General features: G+C 43.4%; 1 protein-coding gene across 1 annotated transcript; it reads right to left on the reverse strand.

The window, feature by feature from the left end:
• Positions 1-312: 312 nt before the first annotated feature.
• ZDHHC4 (zDHHC palmitoyltransferase 4) lies at positions 313-10,661 on the reverse strand. The gene is made up of 6 exons (XM_084251045.1): positions 10,538-10,661; positions 9,001-9,074; positions 7,991-8,169; positions 6,132-6,257; positions 4,394-4,638; positions 313-608 (listed from the first exon to the last, which is right to left on the reverse strand). Exons 1-6 carry the CDS (start codon positions 10,652-10,654, stop codon positions 321-323), a joined length of 1,029 nt encoding a protein of 342 aa, XP_084107171.1. The 5' UTR covers positions 10,655-10,661; the 3' UTR covers positions 313-320.
• Between the last annotated feature and the right edge of the window lie 11,074 nt (positions 10,662-21,735).

Below are 21,735 nucleotides of genomic sequence, written 5' to 3' on the forward strand. Positions count from 1 at the left end.
CTGGTGTGGGGAAGCCTAGTCCAGGGTGAGAAGTGTGGTGGGTAGCGACTGAGAAGTCCTCCATGATCCCACTGGCATCTGTACTTCAGAGACACTCGTTCCAACGTGCTGAGGATAGGCAAGGGGGATTTCTACCACAGGATCTGGCCCCATACCCATCAAGGATTAGCACTCTCCCATCCTTAACCCCTGGAGGCCAATTTATAAACATAAAACAGAAACCAGAAAGACAAAACTTAATAAAACAAATTCTTAAAAAATATCCGTATGTATAAATAACTGTATACAATATTTAAAAGGCAGTAATACTCTTTCCATTCTTATTTCTTCTTCCTGTCATAATGTGCTGCAGCAGGTAGAAAGATCTCTCCAAGGTTGCTCCAAAGTCTACGGGAGTAAATGTTCTGGTAGACATGTGACTTTGCTGATGGAGGTCGGGATGCAGGGTGGCAAGGTTGGCAGTAGGCCCGAGCCTTGTGCCACTCATTAGTGGTCTGGTTGGTGGCAGCCAGGTACAGAGAGAAGCACAGGTAGCCCCCCAGGAGGAAGCTGAGCACCACAACAAAGCCCAACATGAAGACAATCCTTGGGAAGGTCAGGAACAGGTACTGGGGGCAAAAGAAACGGCGTGTTAGTTAATCAGCACCCATCAGGCTCAGTCCTTTCTATAAACACATCAGAGCTGCTTGCCCACAGCTTACCCACCTCCATATACATCTGACTCACTGAGCCACCAATCAGAACCATAAACAGCACAATCAACAGCTTAGGATGAAACCCTAGTATGTACAAGATTCTATCATGGGATAAATGAAGTGTGTATGTTGGAGGACAAGGGGAAGAATACTCAGGAGAAAGTAAAGAAATAAATGTAGAGCTTAGCTCATGCATGGATCAAAATTAAGTCCCAGATGAACAGAAGAGCCCAATCTCCCTCTTAAAATAAGATGACCACAGGGCCTCCCCTGGTGGCACAGCGGTTGAGCGCTGGGCTGCTATGCTGCCCGCAGCCTCTGCAGTGCTGGTTTGTTCCCCGGCCGCCGGTGAGGGTCCCACATGGGGCGCAGACCTCTCCTGCTGCCCTCAGCTCCCCTCAGCAGTGTGTTTCGTCACTCTGCCTGTTCTCTTCCCCGCTCTGGCTCTGGTGAATTCTCTCACCCTCCCGTGCTTCTGACTGTACCCAGTGCTTGTATAAATAAATAAATAAATCTTTAAAAAAAGATTTATTAAAAAAAAGTTAAAAAAATAAATAATAAATAAATAATATGACCACGGAAAAACATTTATGGGGTTTTCACTATAGTGTTGGCTTCAACCCCTACTCCCCAAGGGAAGAAGTTAAATATCTTTCCACCAACTATGGGATAATAAGGAGTTGTTAAAAATGAGGTTAGTTTCTATGTACTGATTTGGAAAAAGATGTTGGTAACATGTCGCTCAAAAGACAAACAAGAAGCAAGGAGCCTAATGGGTTCCTATTCATGTAAAAAACAAATAAAGCTGCCTCTGTAAAGATATATGGCCATTTGCATAATATAAGGAAAAAGCCTGTAAATAAGACACCAAACTACAAAACCTATGAAGCTGTCCACAGCCACTGCAGCACAAGTTTGATCCCAGGCCAGGGAGCTGCCCACATGGTGCAGCAGACTTCTCCTGTCTCACCTGCTGCTCCCCTCAGCAGTGTATTTCAGTCAGTTTGCCTGTTGTGCTCCCCACTCTGTCTCTGGTGAATCCGCTCACCCTCTGCACTTCTGGCCTGTACCCCAGTTCTTGTATGCATAAATAAGTAAATCTTTAAAAAAAAAAAGAGATAATACCTTCAATTCCTATTTTTGATTGTTTTTATCATGGAATGGGATTGAATTTTGTGAAAGTCTTTTTAGAATCTAGAGAAATAACCATGCCATTTTTCCTTATCCTTAACGATATGGTTTGAAATATTAATCAATTTACTAATATTGAACCTACCTGAAATTCATGAAATGCATATCACTTGCTCATGGCATTTTATTTTCTTTGCTCATGGCAAAGAGCAAACGTTCTAGGAGAATTAGGAAGTTTTAAAAAATGGTCGTACATTGTTTCACATTAAAGAAAAAGAAGTCTTTTAGCAACCAAATGAGTTTTTAAAAGAATGACTTCAGTCCTACATTGTGGTAAACTAATTTTTGACAAGGGTCCCAATACAAGAAAAGAACAGTCTTTTCAACAAAAGGTGCTGGGGCAACTGGATATCCACATACCAAAAAATAAAGTTGGAACCCTATCTCATACCACATACAAAAATTAACTCAAAGTGGACCATGGACCTAAATGTAAGAGTTAAAACTATGAAAAAAATTAGAAGAAAACACAAGTGTAAATCTTTATGACCTTAGCAATGGTCTCTCAGATGTGACACCAAAACACAAGCAATAAAAGAAAAAAGAAAAAAGAAATCAAACATCAAAAGTAAAAATGGGACCTCCCTGGTGGCGAAAGGGGTTAAGTACCACACTATGAAGCAATAAACAGCCTCTGCAGCACGAGTTCGATCCCCGGCCGGCCAGGGAGCAACCCACATCGCAAAGGAGACCTCTCCTGTCTCGCCCGCTGCTGGGCCCCTTCATCAGTGTATTTCAGTCTGCCTGTTCTGTTCCCCTCTCTGTCTCTGGTGAATTCTCTTACCCCCTACACCTCTGGCCTGTACCCAGCTCTTGTATGCATAAATAAATAAGTCTTAAAAAAAAAAAAAGTAAAAATGCCCATGTTTTAGAGAAAATGATCAAAAAAGTGAAAACACAACCCACAGAATGGAAGAAAATATTTGCAAATTATATATAAGGCTCAAGTGTCCAAAATATAAAATAAAACACAAGAATAAAAGACAACTAACCCAGGGCCTCCCCGGTGGCACAGCGGTTGAGCACTGGGTTGCGAAGCTGCCCGCAGCCTCTGCAGCACAAGTTCGATCCCCGGCCACCGGGCGAGGGCCCCACATGGCGCCACAGACCTCTCCTGCCGCCCGCTGCTCCCCTCAGCAGTGTATTTCGTCGGTCTGCCTGTTCTGTTCCCTGCTCTGGCTCTGGTGAATTCTCTCACCCTCCCATGCTTCTGACTATACCCAGTGATTGTATAAAAAAATAAATAGATAAATCTTTCTTTAAAAAAAAAAAAAAAGACAACTAACCCAACCTAAAACTGAGCTCCTCCTTTTCTAAACCTTCTTCTCCAAAGAAGATACACAAATAGCCAAGAAGCACATGAAAAGAAGGAAATCCAAATCAAACCATAATGACTTTCTATCCATTAGTACAGCCCTAATCAAAAGGACATAAAGTACTCATGAAATGCAGAGAAATTGGAGCCCTGGGGGTCTCCCTGGTAGCCTATGGGTTAACTCTTGGCACGATCACCACTACAGCCTGAGTTTGATCCCTGGCCAGGGATCTAATCCCCAGGCAGGGAGGTAATCCACATGGCATAGCACATCTCTCCTGTCTCAATGGCTGCTCCCCTCAGCAGTGTATATCAGTAGATCTGCCTGTTCTGCTCTGCACTCTTGTCTCTGGTGAATCCTCTTACACACACATCCACCCCTCTGGCCTATACCCCAGTTTTTCTATGCAAAAATAAAATAAAATAAAAAAGAAATCGGAGCCCCAGAGCCCTCATACACTGCTGGCGGGAATGTAAAATGCTGCAAACATTTTGGAGAATAGTCTAGCAGTTCCTCAAATGATTAGAAATAGAGTTACCAACATGACCCAGAAATTCCCGTTCTAGGTATCTACTCAAATAAATACCTACGTTCACACAAACACTGTACACCAATATTCCCAGCATCATTATTCAAAAAGAAACAAAAAGTGGAACCCCCCAAATGTCCATCAATTGATATATAAATAAAATGTGGCATATCAGCATGATGAAATATTACTCAGCTATAAAAAGGAAAGAAGTAGCGATTGTGCTACAACACAGATGATGTTTGAAAACATTAAGTGAAAGAAGCCACTTCAAAGGCCACATGCTTTATGATTCCACTGAACTGAAACAGCAAAACAAAGGCAATTCCATAGAGACAAAGAGTAGATTAGTGGATGCCAGGGACTGGAAGAGAAGGGAATAGGGAATAATTGCTAATAGGTATAAACTTCTTTTTGGGGTGATGAGATGCCCTGAAGGTGGCAATGACTGTACCACCCAGTGCACATACCAAAACCACTAATCATGAATTTTAAAAGGGTAAATTTTACCACGTGAATTATATATTAATTTTTTAAATTATAATTTTTTAAAAAAGGAATAATTTCATGTTTTTACTAAGAAAACAAATGTCCTTTTTTCAATTTTGACCTGAAGTCATAAACATATAGCCCACAACACAACTGCCTGAATAACTCATTACCTGAATAAGAAAGACGGTGTCAATAACTTGGGAGTGCCCCAGGTCATCGATGTAAGTCTTCGAGTACATGTCGGACAACACCACCAACTGGACCAGAAACACAGTGCTCACGACAGCCATGGAGGCAGCTGAGGCCGTCAATGTCAAGAGGTATAGAAAGAAATACTTCACATTCCAGGCTCCAATGCAGTTGTTCACCCAAATGCAGTGATGGTCAAAACGGTGTACACAGCGGTTACAGACGCCTGCACAGAAATGAGGAGTCACAACTCTTGGTTGATCCTTCATGGGACAATGACACAGCATGCACACCTACAGAGATCCTTACAAACTGACTGCTGGGGGAACTGGCAGCTACTATCTTCAAGTTTTGAGAACTACAGTACCCAATATAGTAGCTGTTAGCCACATGTAGGTATTGAGCACTTGAAATGTAGCTACAAAAAAAATTTTAAAGAATATTTTGTTGATATTGATAATTGTCCAATTGTTTTCAATTTATGAAATGCTCCTTTGACTCGGTATGAATAATACTGTCATATCACATGAGTTGGTGAATTTACATAACTTGGACAAAACTAATTTTAAAAGACACCCCTGCTTTAAACTCAAATCAGTTCTAATACAGATGAACTATTATGATAATGTGGATATGGATATTAAAGAATGATTTTTTTGGTACTGATTCAATTACTGATAAACTTCCAAGAACATCTGGAATAGTTCAGGTATGTGAATCTACTCTGTCAACTGTAAATTTTATGAAATCTAAATACGAGTAAAAGATTTCCAATGAAAATTTAGTGTTTTAATTGAGATATGCTGTAAATGTAAAATAAATACTAGATTTCAAAGACTTAGCTTGAAAAAGGAACAAATTATCACATGAATGACTTTTTTACATTGATATGTTAAAATAGTATTTTAGTGTGTTAGTTTAATAAAACATGATTAAAATTAATTTTGCCTATTTCTTTTTACTTTTGTAATGTGACTACTGGAAAATTAAAATCACACATGTGGCTGATATTACATTTTTGTTGGACAGCATTAATCTAGAATCTTGGCCTCTCCTACAAGAGCAGGCAAACACAACATCCTGCTGAAACATCTCTTGGGCAGCATGCTCTGCCGCATGGCAGTGAAGGGCAGCATGCTCTGCCGCATGGCAGTGAAGGGCAGCATGCTCTGCCGCATGGCAGTGAAGGGCAGCATGCTCTGCCGCATGGCAGTGAAGGGCAGCATGCTCTGCCGCATGGCAGTGAAGGACAGCACGCCTGGGGCGGGGGCAGAAAGGCACAAGACCGGGCCTCCCCTGTGGCGCAGCGGTTGAGCGCTGGGTTGCGAGGCTGTCCGCAGCCTCTGCGGCGCCGGTTCGATCCCCGGCTGCTCCCCGGCCACCAGAGGAGGGTCCCGCATGGCGCGCAGACCTCTCCTGCCGCCCGCTGCTCCCCTCAGCAGTGTACTTCGGTCCTTCTGCCTGCTCTGCTCCCCGCTCTGGCTCTGGCGAGTTCTCTCACCCTCCCATGCTTCTGACTGTACCCAGTGCTTGTATAAATAAATAAATAAATCTTTAAAAAAAAAAAAAAAAAAAAAGAAAGGCACAAGACCTCATTCCAGACATCTGAAAAAAGCCATGATCAGACATCCTGCTTTTAGACTTCTGTAACATTCCCTTCAACTAAGCCTATGTGTCTGAGGTGCAAGGGATGAACTAGAGCAGCCAGAGCACACTCACTGCAGTGCTTGGATCGCGCGGGTTTCCTTAAATCACAAGTGGGGCAGCTCCTGTTCATTGGGAACATCACTTCATCAAATTCATATACTTTAAGAAACAGTAATTCATTTGCCTTTGTTATGGTTCCTGAAATAAGTAAGGACAAATGTCAGATTTGAACAATACAAGACAACCAACAGCACAACCAAAACTCCATACTTAATAGTTAAAGAATTCATTTTATAAATTTGAACAGCTTTATTGAGATATAATTCATAAACCTAACTTACTCATTGAAAATGTATAACTGGACCTCCCTGGTGGCGCAAGGGTTAAGACGCAACCTATGAAGCTATCCACAGTCTCTGCAGCATGAGTTCGATCTCAGCTGGCCAGAGAGCAACCCACATGGCGCAGTAGAGCTCTCCTGACTCGCCCGCTCCTCCCCTCAGCAGTGTATTTTGGTCAATCTGCCTGTATTGTTCCCCACTCTGTCTCTGGTGAATCCTCTCACCCACCGCATCTCTGGCCTGTACCCCAGCTCTTGTATGCATAAATGAATAAATCTTTAAAAAAAAGTATTAACTCACTGGTTTCAATATAATCACAGAATTGTGCAACAATCACCAAATCAATTAGGAACACTTATATCACCCTAAAAAGAAATCCTTTAAGCACCTACTCCTCATTTCTCTCTAGTCTCCCAGCCCCTGGCAATCAATAATCTAAGGATTTGCCTTTCCTGGGTAATTCACATAAATGGAATTGTATAATATGTGATTTCTTTTGCTTAGTAGAATGTGTTAAAGGTTGATCCATGCTGTAGCTGCAAAGGAATTCATTTGTTCTGATTTCTGAATGATATCCCATTGAATAGACATATCACATTTTATGTATTCATTTATCAGTTAATAAATATTTGTTATTTCAAGGACAGAAGAGGTTAAAAGTAAAAGGATGGAAAAAATATCAAGCAAATATCAATCAAAAGATAGTGTGATACTAATATTAGACAAAAGAGACTTAAGAGCAAAGAGTATTACAAGGGACAAAGAGGCTCATTATATTTTGAAAAAAATTCAAGAAAGAGATAATGCTGATCTTAGCCTTGAATGGATCTAATCAGAATATACAGTCATATGTCACTTATGATGTAAATGTGTTCCATCATTAGGCAATGTTGTCATTGTGTGAAAATCCTAGTGTAGTTACACAAACCTAAATGGTATAGGTTACTACACACTGAGGCTCTCCGGTGCAGCCTATTGGGACCACTGTCATAGTCATATATATATATATGTGTATACATGTGTATGCACCTATATATGTATACACACACAATAGTTTCAAAATACATAAAGCAAAAACAAAGCAGAAGGAGAAATCTGTCAAATTTACCATCAGAATGAGATAATATACCTCTCTCAGTAATTGCTCAAAACAAAAAATTAGTATGAATATAAAAGATTTGAACATAATTAGCAAGCTTGAGCCAATGAATTTATATGGTCCTCTGTATTCAAGAATTAGAAAATACACATTCTTTTCAAGTACATATGGATCATTTAAAAAAATGGACCACTTATCAGCATAACGCAAATATCAGTAGGATTAAAAAAGGAACTGTATCATACAAACCACAAGCCCTATAGACAACATAACTATCAAAAAATAAACCAAAAAAACAGCTATGCAAATTTTTTAGCTGTTCTAAATAACCCAAAGGGGGGGAAAAAAACACCCAAAACTGAAAGATCATGAGAATAATACATATCAAATCTTTTGCAAAGTTCTTGGCAGGATCACTATTTGTTGCAGCACTATCAGGAAAGATGACAGTTGAGTTGCCACTAGTCTTTATGCTAAAAGCCTCAACTTACCGGGGTTGCTGACACAAGTTAATGTGAAAAAGATCAGGTTTATAATCAGAAGCAGATAGGGCAGAATAAGATAACATAAGGAGAACTCCAGCTCTTGACAGTAGCCAAATATTTCCCAGGTGTATTCAGTATAAATCGCCCCTTGCAAGATGAGGTGCAAGATAATGAAGATATAGTTTCTGAAAAGAAATAGGCACATGGCTTATTCCTGGGGACTTTTCCATGAAGAAATCATATAATACTAAGGAAAGGCTAACCACTGCTTTTGGGCCTGAAATAGTAGTAAGAGTAACATAAGTAACCATGTGAAACATTTTGCATAGCACCTAGCACATAATAAGTATTCAATAAGTGGTATCTATTATTATTATTACTTTCTTTGTATTTGGTCTCTGTATTGTGTCAGAGCATACAGCTGCCTCCTGAACAACTCTGATATTAGGGGCACTGACCCCTGAGCAGTTAAATCCACTTAAACTTTTGATTCCCCAAAACTTAATTAAAGTCATCCCTTGGTACTATGCAGGATTAGTTTCAGAATAGCCCCCACTCCCCAGACATACCCCCATGCCAAAATCTGCAGATGCTCAAGTCCTTTACAAGTCTTTCATCCTCCATATCTGTGGGTTTCATATCTTCAGGTTCAACCAATCAATACCCATGGTTGGCTGAGTCAGAGAATGTGGGAATCATGAAGAGAAAAAAACTCCACATATAAGAAGACCCATGCAGCTCCAACTGATGTGGTTCAAGAGCCAACTATACTTATTTTTACAGAAGTACATGTCAATATTTTCCCACTCTTTCAATATTTCTATTTAAAAATACACATATCAAGATATCAGACATTAGAGATTTTATCTGAGTAGAGGGTTTGAACCCAGCTTGATCCTTTCTAGCTTTCTTCCCTGTACCATGCAGGAAACCATAGAAGGTGTCTGAAGCTAGAGGACAACAATTAACAATCGAACAGAAAAGAAGATAATATTTAAATGTTGAGACAGAGATACCGTGTATGGAAGAGATAATGAAGCAGTCCTAGTATGGCTTGCTGAAGGCATTCTGAAATTATACAGGAGAATATCTGAAACAAAGAAAAAAAGATTCAATTTAATTTCTCATTTCCCTACTCTGAAACAAATTAGATGCTACACATTCAGTTGGTAATATTGGTGGTATTAAGTTGTGTTTCTGCATGTGGCCAGAGAAGAGATTTAAAAGAGAATAAAGGGCCTCCTCGGTGGCGCAGCGGTTGAGCGCTGGGTTGCGAAGCTGCCCGCAGCCTCTGTGGCGCCGGTTCGATCCCCGGCTGTTCCCCGGCCACCGGAGGGGGGTCCCACATGGCGCGCAGACCTCTCCTGCCGCCCGCTGCTCCCCAAGCAGTGTACTTCGGTCCTTCTACCTGCTCTGCTCCCCGCTCTGCCTCTGGTGAATTCTCTCACCCTCCCGCGCTTCTGACTGTACCCAGTGCATGTATAAACAAAACAAACAAACAAATAAATAAATAAATAAATAAAACATGCCTCTATAAAAAAAAAATTAAATAAAAGAGAATAAAGAGGAGGGTTTCCCTCAGCTACCTTTCCTTTAATACCAACTCCTCCATTTCCACCCTGACCCCATATCAAGGTCTTCAGTCAAAGGGATGTGAGCAGCAGAGGTGGATCAGGTAATGTTAATGTTAATGCCATACCTTTCCCTCACTTGGGTTCCAGAGTCCATCTGTAGATCACTAGCCCTGGTCCCTCTCTAGTCATCCTTTTCCCAAGAGCTCACACATCCCCCATCTGCACCCATCTGCCCCCTCCAGGCAGATACTGCTCACATTCCATGCCCAATGGCAGGCATCAAATCCAGAGAAAAAATAGTGAAACTTGAGAATGCTATCTTTTCTCAAAGTATCATCACAAGATTACTTTCAAGGGTCTCCCCTGCTGGCGCAGCGGTTGAACACCATGCTGTGAAGCTGTCCGCAGCCTCTGCAGCGCCGGTTCGATCCCTGGCCACCGGGGATCGAACAAAAAAAAAAAAAAAAAAAAGATTACTTTCAAGAGTAACAAAAAAGAGATTCTTGAATATACCAGCATACCTCATTTTACTATGCTTTGCATTACTGCACTTTGCAGATACTGTTTTTTATAAATTGAAGGTATGTGGCAACCCTGCATTGAACAAGTCTGTGGGTGCCATTTTTCCAGGTGCTCACTTTGTGTCTTTGCGGTATATTTAACTAAAACACATACACTATTGTTTCAGACATAATATTACTGAACACTTTGTAGATTACAGGATAGCATAAACCTAACTTCTATATGCACTGGGAAACCAAAAATTTGTGTAACTCACTTTATGCGACATTCACTTTATTGTGGTGGTCTGGCACACAATTCACAATAGCTTAGGTGCGCCTGTACCATAACTGCTATAAATGAAAAAACAAATGAACAAATGAATAAAATGGCATCTCTTTTTCCTTCTGTTAGGAAGTTGGTGAACTTTTAAACTGGAGGTGTTCAAAGTCCAGTGGTCTCCAAGCATCGTCATTACCTGTGTTCTTCCCCTGACCAGGCCTGTCACATAATGCATTTCTGGGCAGATGCATATCATAACGACACCAATCAGCATCAAAGCCAGGTAGAACAGGAAGAGAAACAGAAAGTCCATCCTGGGGCTACAAAGGAACAGAAAGAAAGTGACTACTACTACAGGGGAATTTATTCCATGGTGATATTCTCAGACATCAACTCCATAAATGGCTCCCAAAACAGAATCCATTGGCTAGCAAGAGCACACTGCAGCTCCAAGAGGCCTCCCACATGGTCCTGAGCACTCTCTCCTTCAACTATGCTCTGCTTTGGAGCATCTCCCGCCTTCAAATTCCAAAATAAAGTGGTAAATATGCAAAATGCATGTACCTTCCCTCCCCCAGCCTGCAAGAGTATTCTTTTATTTCTTAAATATAAGTATTCACACGGATACAGAGGGTACCCAAAAGAATCTGATGGTAATACTGTTGTAACAAGTACCCCCTAGAGGCATTCAGGGGCCCAAGCCCAGCATCAGGCAACCTGTCTTATGAAGCGTCCCTCTGGGACAGTGACCACAACCATCAAGGGTCACCCACAAAAACCTGCGTGTGAACACAAAGGTCTATGTTAAGAAACTGGAAATGGTTACTTTTACTTTGGACCTTTACAAAAATGATTCTGGGCCGGAATTCCAATAGAGATAACTAAACCAGAAACTATTCAAGAGATATGACAGAGGAAACAAAGAGCAGCAATTCTCATGAGGTGATTCCGGGTCCCCACCCCACATATTTCTCTTGTTTGGATAATTATCAGCCCGCAGCGCTGGCATTCCTCTTCCTAACCTTCAGGGAGAATTCGAACGGCATCTTCTTTTATGCAGGAGTGTGCGCCTGGCACAACAGGTAGTACCCAAAGGCGGCAGAAGACATGGTTCATCCATGAGATGGCTCTGGCTGCGCAGATCAACTCAACACTCACATAAAACTCACGCAGTAGGATAAGAGCAGAATACCAATTAGGGGAACGAGTATGAAAGTGGGGGGGATGCTCAGTCCACGGGGGTGATGAAAATTTTATCTCCCAGAGAATTGGCTAGTTGGGAAGAAATAAGCCGAGAGCCTTAGCTCACGATGTCTATCCCTATCCCTGAGGTGTCCATGCTGGCGACTTGACAACAGGGCCTCCCCGACTATTCTGAGGGTCCGGGTTTTTCCCAGGGCCGGGACCCGCGGCAAGGAGGGATCAGTAAGTTTGGAGGAGACAAAGGGGTGCCCGGGCCTCGGGAGAGATAATGGGAGGGCGGCCTCACACACAAAGGGGAGGGGCGGTCAGACGGGGAAATGAACATCCTTGATCAGCCTGGGCGGCCAAGAGCTCTGCGGAGAGAACCTTACCAGGGAGCTCGCCTTACCCCAGACACCAGTCAACTGCCACCAGCACTGCGCCGGCGCCCCGAAGGCGCGCCCGAGACTTCCGGCGTACAGGTGACGTCACCACGCGCCGCTAGCGTCCAGCCCGACTTCGGGCGGAAGTGCGGGAGCGAGGTCGCGACCTGCTATCCGAGAGCCCAGCTGCGGACCCTGCCCGGATGTCGGGAAGTCCCACGTGACAGCGTGGTTGCTAGAAGTCTTACAAAAAGACCGCTTGAGTTTGGCGCAGGCGAGAATCACGGTGTTGGGAAACCGGCCGAGCAGCCCCGGGGCCCGGATAGAACCCAGCACGGTTCGGCTCCAGCCGCGCCTGGGCCCACGCGGCCCAGGGCATGCATACTTGCCGGGCTCATCCGCTGCCCTGGTGGTGAACAGATGACTTTGCTTTCACCATGACACACATTGTTGAAATTGTTCGAACCGTTCCAGCATCTTCCACCGCAGAGGCGGGCAGAGGCCCAATGGGTAGCCATCTGGGTCAGATTTTGCAATCCACGTTTGTCTTTGCCCTTGTTCTCTCCGACAGCTCTGAACATCCTAGTGTAACAGGGTGGTCCCCAGGAAAGGGGGAGGTTCCCTGCCCCACCCAAGGGAGGGTGGAGCTGAGCAGGAAGAGGAGAAGCTGAAGAAGAGACTGAGGAAGGAAGCAGGATGGAGCCAGGAGACCTGGAGGAGGCACATGGAGCCTAGAGACACGTGAAGAAACTGCGCTTGTCTTTTGGTCATAGACTGGGTGACACAGATGTGGGTGAGACCCGTGGGGAGGTGACAATGGCAGCTTTTATCTTGATGTTGATTTTGCTCTTTTCCTTCTGGGCTTGTCCGGTTGTTTGTGACCCTTTTCTGTGGGTCCCCACTGGAAGATGCTTTAGACTTGTGGCAGGCTTTGGGGCCTTGCTCTGGGCCAATCCCATATGGATGGACTTTTACCCACGAGGGGACGGGTAACTTTGGGTGCTTCATTTAGAAACTGGACTCTGCCTTACCTGTATTGTTTCCTAGTTTTATTAAAGATCCTTCCCATTAAAGTCTCATATGTTTTGTGTTAATGCGGCGGATGGCAGAACCCATTTAGAATAGGCAGGTTTGCGGGGTTTGGGCTGCCCCTCTCCCTGTCCTATAACGCTAGGAGCAACTGTTACAGGTCAGGGAGAGGGGCACCCCAGATCCACGAATCTGCCTGTTCTACATGGGTTCTGCCAACGACAGTTTCTTGACTACAAACCTTGAGACAGAAGACAATGGGAGTTTAACCTGGTGTGAGAAGAGCCACTTCCAAACAGCATCGGGAAGTCCTCTGTGGTGTGCCCGTTGGCTCTGAATGCGTCTGAATCCGCCCATACCAGTCTAACCTTGATGCTTCTGAACCTGACTAATTGAGTCAGGGCCTACTCTTTCTTTGAGGGGAAATGTGTGATCTCTAGACACGAACCTTAAAGCTCTTTTCCTCTGTCCTTGTTGCCAGTCCAGCTCTTGATTTCTTTTCCTTTTTAAAGAATTTATTAAGGGGGGCACCTCCTCATACATTGTACACAGGCCTTCATGAACTTGTAGATACATATTTGAAATCTATATGAAGATGTGATACCACCAGAGAATACTGGTTGTGGCTGGAGCCCCAAGACATCCACTTCATTTCCTCATTGTCTTCAGCTGACTCATCAACCTGTTGGTTTATACTGAGCTGATGGTTAAATATTTTGAGTTACTTTTTTGTTGCTCATAAATGGAACTTTATCCTCATCCATGTTTCTCTGAGTGGTTTCAGTTGAGACTAATATTGAATATTGGATTGATCACCTATTGCTGGGTTACCTTTAATTATTTTTTTTAAGAAGTGGGGTACAGGCCAGAGTCATGGTGGGGGTGTGTGTGTGAGAAGATTCACCAGAGAGAGGCGGGAACACGCAGATGTACCGAAACACAGTGCTAAGGGGAGCAGCGGGTGAGACAGGTGAGGTATGCCACGCCATGTGGGTTGCTCCGGGCTGGCCGGGAATCGAACTTGTGCTGCAAAAGCCATGGACAGCCTCACAGCGCTGCACTCAGTGCCCTGTGCTCAATGCCCCGTGCCACCAGGGAACCCTGGGTTACCTTTAATTTTTAAAAATTTCTTCAAGTAAGGGAATATTATGTACTTTATAAGAATAAAACTATACAGGGCCTCCCTGGTGGCGCAGGTGGTTGAGCGCCGCACTGTGAAGCTGTCCACAGCCTCTGCAGCCCAGGTTTGATCCAGGCTGGCCGGCGAGAATCCCACATGGCAAAGCAAACCTCTCCTTTCTCGCCAGCTGCTCCCCTCAGCAGTGTATTTCTTCGGTCTGCCTGTTCTGTTCCCCACTCTGTCTCTGGTGAATCCTCTCACCCTCCCGAGCCTCTGGCCTGTACCCCAGTGCTTGTGTAAATAAATAATTTTTTTTAAGATTTATTTATTTATTTATACAAGCATTGGGTACAGTCAGAAGCACAGGAGGGTGAGAGAATTCACCAGAGCCAGAGCAGGGAACAGAACAGGCAGACTGACAAAATACACTGCTGAGGGGAGCAGCGGGTGGCAGGAGAGGTCTGCAAGCCATGTGGGACCCTCACCCAGTGGCCGGGTATTGAACTGGCGCTGCAGAGGCTATGGGCAGCTTCCCAACCCAGCGTTCAACCGCTGCGCCACCAGGGAGGCCATAAATAAATAAATAAATAAATAAATCTGTGCCCAGTGCCTGTATAAATAAATAAATAAATCTTAAAAAAAAAAACTTGAGTTATCCAATTGTTTACCTTAAAAAAAAAACAAACAGGATTTTATGCTTCAAAAGCTACAACTGGAAATCAGAAACTCTTGTCCAAAAGTAATGTTTCAATCACTATATTGTTTGATATAAGAAAATGATGATTGCCTTTTTTTCTTAAGGTACATAATTTGATTTAAACTTGTGAATAGTGGAGCAATTCTGTCAGAGTCAAATCTGTCTGGGTGTTCCTGGTTTCCAGGCCTCACGTTGATTAGCTAATAAACTCTTTGTCTAATTACCACTAATTACTAGGATCACTATTTCAGCCCACAATATCCACTGCATTGTATTTACTTCATTAAGACATTTCATTCCTTAGCTGAGTCATAACTCACTTGCCAGGGTCTGAAACACCAATGTCTGCGCGTGGTACTTAGGTAACAAGTCAGCAAAGTGACAAGGTACAACAGGCATGTTTTGGTCTAAGCAGAAGTAGCTATTTACACAGACTAACGGGTTGTTGACTTGATTCTAGTGTTAAAAGAGTATTTGAAGATCTGGATATTTATTACAACTCTGATTTTGTTAACATTGGCAATGAATTCACAATTTTTTTAAAAAAATTTATTTATTTATACAAGCACTGGGTACAGTCAGAACCGTGGGAGGGTGAGAGAATTCACCAGAGCCAGAGCGGGAAGCAGAGCAGGCAGATAGAAGGAGGACACTGCTGAGGGGAGCAGCAGGCACAGAGTGCGGCAGGAGGGGTCTGTGCGCCATTGGGACCCTCACCAGCGGCTGGGCATCAAACTGGTGCTTCAGAGGCTGCGGGCAGCTTCGCAACCCAGCACTCAACCGCTGCGCCACCGGGGAGGCCCAGAGCAAAATCCTATCCTTCTCATCACAATAATTTTTTAAAATAAAAGTCAACCAAGACATGGCCAATGTCAATGTTTACATTGTTGTAATTGTAGTTTTTAGACAAATCTGAATTTTGCTTCTTCTGTTAGTTTGTCATGTGTTTTTCATCTGTTTAGATAGTTTTAACTATTTTTCAGGAGTACAACATATTTTTAAGGAGATCTCATTGTTGGACATTTGTATTATTTTCTGCTTTTGAATATTATAGTTTTGTGGGTAATGCATTCATAGCTTTTACTTTTTCTGTTAAATTATTTTCTCAGGATAAGTTTCTCAGTGGTCAGTCAATTCCAAGAAACTTATGTATTTCTGGCATTTCCTTCCTCTATTCTTTAAAACTAAAACCTCACAAACCTTGATACTTGTATTTAAAAAGTAGTACAGTAAGTAGTTAAGCCTAAAACCGAAAAATTGATTCAAGTGTGATAGAAATGATTGTGCCACCTGTGAAACATGTAGCAAAGAACCCCTCTTTGGAGCATCCCTAAACCTTCCTGTCAGCTCCTGAAACTGGACCTGTGGTATCAGTTTTTTACCTGCTACAAGATCGGTTGACAGGATCAACCGCCTTTTATACCACGATCCCTTGTCCCCAAGGGAATGACTAAGGCAACCATTTGGAAATGGGATATAGAACTTCAGAGCTACCCATACAACAAGCAAATAGCATATGGTTTTCTTATTTATAATCAGTGATTTGTTGGTTAGGAGGAATTTTTACAATCCAGAAAACAAGTAGAAAAAAATTTAAAGGAATGTAACAAAATTATATTGTTGGAGGGCAAGGATTGGATCTGTGTTTGCTTATTGTTTTATCAGTAGCAGCTAATTTAGTGTCCCGCTCATAGTAGATGCTCAATAAAAATGTGTTGGGTGAATAAAAGTAAAAGGATGGTACTGGAGAGATTCACCAAAACAAAAAATCCCTCTGGCCAGTAGGTGGGGCCATGGTGTATCATCATTAGCCAGTTTAGAGCACTCTGTAGTTATGGCCACCTTACACTTTGAATTTCCACTTTGCTTTGCTACATCGATTGCTGCAGCTTAAAGCAAATTGCTGCTCCTTAAAGCAATTATGTTCACCTTCCACGTAAAAGGGCTTTGTCAGAAAAGAATTCTGTCTGTCTTCTATGTTGATTTTCTCCTGAACTGGTTTTAACCCATGCACTGCGCAGCTTTCCTCACCCCACATACTGTTTCTCTGACCACCGATACTGCAGTTCACTATCAGCAGGGATAATCTCTTGAATGTGGGCTGCCATATAGAATACAAGTCCTCCCTTTCATACTAAATAAGTATTCATTGTTTATCTGACATTTACAGTTATCTGGGCATCTTGTGTTTTTATTTGTTAACCGGAGATCCTACTTCAATAGCCAGATTAATGCCTCCCCAAAGAGATTCTAGCTTTCTACTCTAGTTGAGTCCAGGAATCAGTCTTGCATTTGAAATTAACTCATTCCTTGGCTAGTCGTGCAGAGCAAAAGGAACATCCAGCCCTGGAAATGGAGTTGGGCTGCACTGTCTCAGGATGCCATCTGAGACATTTTCAGAAAAGAGAATCCCCCTGACAACCTGGAGAAGACAGACAAAGAGATTACAGACTGAGTAACAGAGGATGGTCCACCCTCTCGTGTAAAGTACAGCTGACTTTATTTGTATATTACACAGAAAGAGGCCTGAGAATGACCAGGGATGATAATATGAGTGTTGTGTCAGAACAGTGGGGAAGAAATTAACGGCACGTTTTGGTTAGCGTCCCAGAATCATGACTTCCTTATTAATGCTCTTGACACTGAGTGAATCAGGGCAAACAGTGGGGTCTGTGAAGGGTAGACATAGATGTAACTCCAGGAAGACACGCAGAATGAAAATACTGGATGAGAAGGCACATAGGCGTTAAGAGGACGAGCTCGGAAATTAAGCTTCCTGAGTGCTAGGATCCATCTCTTCTGGCTATATGGCTTTGAACCAGCTAATAAGTAAGGATGAGAGAATCTACTTCAAAGGGTTATTGTGAAGATTAAATGAGATAATTCCTATAGTTCATTCAATTAATTAGACACCCATGTCATAGATGCAATTCTCAAAGTTAACAACTGAGATCAATACAGAAGAACAAAGTAGGAAGAATTTCTGGTCCAAGGGAGTTGGAGTATCAGGGTTCTTTATGTTGCTGAAATACTAAACTCAACTCAAAAGTGGATTCAGGGCCTCCCCGGTGGCGCAGCGGTTGAGCGCTGGGTTGCAAAGCTGCCCGCGGCCTCCGCGGCGTCGGTTCGATCCTCGGCTGCTTCCCAGCCACCGGAGGAGGGTCCTGCATGGCGCGCAGACCTCTCCTGCCGCCCGCTGCTCCCCTCAGCAGTGTACTTCGGTCCTTCTGCCTGTTCTGCTCCCCGCTCTGGCTCTGGTGAATTCTCTCACCCTCCCGTGCTTCTGACTGTACCCAGTGCATGTATAAACAAAACAAACAAATAAAGAAAGAAAGAAAACATGCCTCTATTAAAAAAAAAAAAAAGTGGATTCAATAACAATGGAGACTTCAGTTTCTGCCACTGAAATGTCCAGAGATGGGGCAAGCTTCAGGAATGGTTTGAAACAGCAGTCCAATGGCATCATCCAGGACAGAGGTTCTTTTTGTCCCTCACTCTGCACACCCAGTATCAATGTCATCCCTAGACCAGCTTTCTCCCTGGTGGTGGCATGGCTGCCAGCCACAGTTGGGACTTCATGCATCCACATTCATTTCCAATGAGCAGAGAGTGGGGAGGTCTACCCTGGCATTCTAAGGAGTGCTGAGACTACCCTGATTGGGCTGGCCTGAGTCATGGGCTCACTCCTGAACCAATGACAGGGCAAGGCATGTGAATTATACAAGTTCGTCTGCTGAGGCTGCAGAGGCATTGGGGGTGTGGGGGGTGTCAGATTATCCCAAATCACAGGAGTTTATCAGGGGAGGGGAGGGTTCCAGCTGGGAGATCTAGGTAATACTAGAAAAGGGCATGGGTGTGGGCAGACAATCAATAAATAATTATCTAAAGTTGTTATATCTTATTGACAAAAGGAATAGATCTAAAATGCCCACAAAATTAAAAATTTGTCCCAGGATGATTGAAGGTGCAATGTGAATATATGGGGTGTTTGGAACATGGCAGGAGCTCGCGGTAGATGGCCTTCATTTCTCAGACTCAAAGGCAAATCTATTAATAAAACTCCTTCCTGGCGACTCTCCTGGTACAGGTTCAAGGAAATGTGTATTCAAAGGAAGATAGAGGAAATTTTAGCCACAAAGCTGCAGTCACGCAGTTCTGCAAGGTCACCCAGAATGGATGAGATTCCTTTGGAAGAGCAAAAGGGTGTAAAGAGAGAAGAGGCTAAACATCACAGACCAGCAGAAAAAGAGGGGGTGGCAAAGGCAGCCAAGGTAGGATGGTCAAAGAAGTAGGGGGAGAACCAGAGGGCTGCCATGGAAGCCAAAAGGAGGGCTTGTTCTCTGAACTCCCCAGCAGGGTCTAGCAGGCAGGCCTGTGGGAGGGGCCCAGAGACTCAGGGAGCTGTCCCTGGAGAAGTTTGGTGCCCCGACCCTGGATTTAGTATGATGGCAAACTGGTCTACGAAGAGCCTTAAGGAAGATGGGATTTGCAGTAAAGGACCCAGGCTTGAGTGCAGCACTATACTTTCTTCTGTGACCCATCCAGGAGTCCCTTACTAAGTTTAAGGTGCTATTATTAAGAGTGTTAAAAGTAGGGGGCATCCCTGGTGGCGCAAAGGTTGAAACTGTCCCCAGCCTCTGTAGCACGAGTTCTATCCCTGCTGCCAGGAAGCTACCCACATGGCGCGGCAGACCTCTCCTGCCCCCTGCTCCCCTCAGCAGTGTCTTTCAGTCAGTCTGCCTGTTCTGTTTCCCACTCTGTCTCTGGTGAATCCTCTCACCTCCCGCACCTCTGGCCTGTACCCCAGTTCCTGTATGCATAAATAAATAAATCTTTTTTAAAAAAGATAGTTAAAAGTATAACTGTTGGCCTTAAAATAATTCAACCAGGTCACTTAGGAGATCTGCACACTCCTACCAGGCATCCCTTAGCTGAACTTTCTGGGAGATGCTATGGGAAGGCAGAAGGCACAAGGCACAAGGCAGTGTAGAATGCAGTACGCCTCTGCTGTAAATCAGAGGCTGGGGCTGGAGATGGGAGCAGAATTGCCTAGTAAGGAAAAGAAAGCACAGAACTGGATAGGATGGGGGCAGAAAACTAGAAGGGGCAGAAAAGTGATTACATAGAATGAGACAGATGGGATATAGGAGAGGGTACAGCGGTGTGGGAACAGAGTTGAACCATAACTAGATAGGCTCAGACCATAATCTGTAATCCATTCCTGAACATATAAATTGCAAATCAAATTTACAAGCTGCAGAAGGAGCCCCTCTTAAGGATTTCCCCCCTGTTAACCAGTCACTCAGCAAACTGGATATACTATTAAATTGCTTTTTGACTTTGGAAAAAAAGGAATCCTGGACTTGGAGGCTCCCTGAGGGTTCAGAGAATGGAGGGCAGAGACAGTCAAACACCACCCCGGCCGCAGGTGAGCTTGGGGACAGGTGCCTCCATCTCCTGGGAGCTCTATTTTCTCCTCTCTAAACTGAGACGGACAAATCTGACTTTGTTGGGACAGTTCTGACAAATAGGACAATTAGTTGGCACATGACTGGATCTGGTTCAATGTGTGTTATTTCCCCCATTCCTTAAGTTACAGGGTTTAGATGTTCGGCCCTCAAGCAATTAAAATTTCAAAAATCAATCTTATTAAAGTATAATTTATAGTTAAAGGGTGCATTGAGTTTTCACATGTAAAATTACCATCCCAGTCAACATGTAGAACATTTCCATCCTCCCCAGAAGTTTCCTCATGCCTTTTTGCAATTCATCCTTCCCTCGACATTGGTCCCAGAAATCACTGATCTGCTTTTTGACATTATAGATTAGTTTTCATGGTATAGAATTTAATATAAATGGAATCATAGCATCTTTTGTGACCAGTTTCTTTCATTTAATATAATGTTTGGAGTTTCATCCATGCAAGTATCAATAATTCACATTGATAAATGGTTTTTTGACTACTGAACAGCGTTCCATTGTATCGATGTGCCAAAACCCTTTACTCATCAGTTGGATATCCAATAGATCATATTTAAATTGTTTCCAGTTTTTAACTACTATAAATAGTGCTGCTTTAAACATTCATGTCCAAGTCTTTGTGGACCTGTGCTTTCATTTCTCTTGGGTCAATACCCTGGAGTTGGATACCTGGTCATATGATAAACATTTACTTAGCTTTTTAAGAAATTGCCAAATGGAATTCCACAATGGCTGCACCGTGTTACATTCCCATCAGCAGTGTCTAGTAACTCCATTTTTCACTATCTGGAGCCACATCAGCTTTTAATGCAAGAAAACAAAGAGCATGCCAAGTAAATTCACCCATGTGACTGCTGCAGTTTGTGTCTAATCACCATGCAGCACAATTATGCAGCCTGTTAAACATTTGGAGCTGTGCTGGAAGATGAATTCTATTATAACACCACAACCTGTTCTACTGTGCCCTGGGGACATCCTTGTTCACTGACTGTTCTGTTTTGGTGTTTTTTGTTGTTTTTTTTTTATGATGAAAATGTACCGTAAGCTCCCTGGCAGAGTATATAATATGCATAAGACTAAAGAACACCTCTCTCTCTCTCTCTCTCTCTCTCTCTCTCTTTCTCTCTCTCATCTATCTCATAGACATGCATACATACTAAACTTAGAGAGCACCTTTGAGTAAAGCAAACTCTGGAGAACATCCAGCTCAGTCATGGATACCTATTAGGAGCCAACCTGATGCCCATTCCCTGATCAGAGAGGAGAATTTAAAAATAAACTGCCCACAGCCTCTGCAGTGTCGGTTTGATCCCCGGCTGCTCCCCGGCCACCAGAGGAGGGTCCCGCATGGCGCGCAGACCTCTCCTGCCGCCCGCTGCTCCCCTCAGCAGTGTACTTCGGTCCTTCTGCCTGCTCTGCTCCCCGCTCTGGCTCTGGTGAATTCTCTCACCCTCCCGCGCTTCTGACTGTACCCAGTGCTTGTATAAATAAATAAATAGATA

The sequence above is a fragment of the Talpa europaea genome (genome assembly GCF_964194135.1).
Source record: "Talpa europaea genome assembly, chromosome: 12".
NCBI classification, from domain to species: domain Eukaryota; kingdom Metazoa; phylum Chordata; class Mammalia; order Eulipotyphla; family Talpidae; genus Talpa; species Talpa europaea.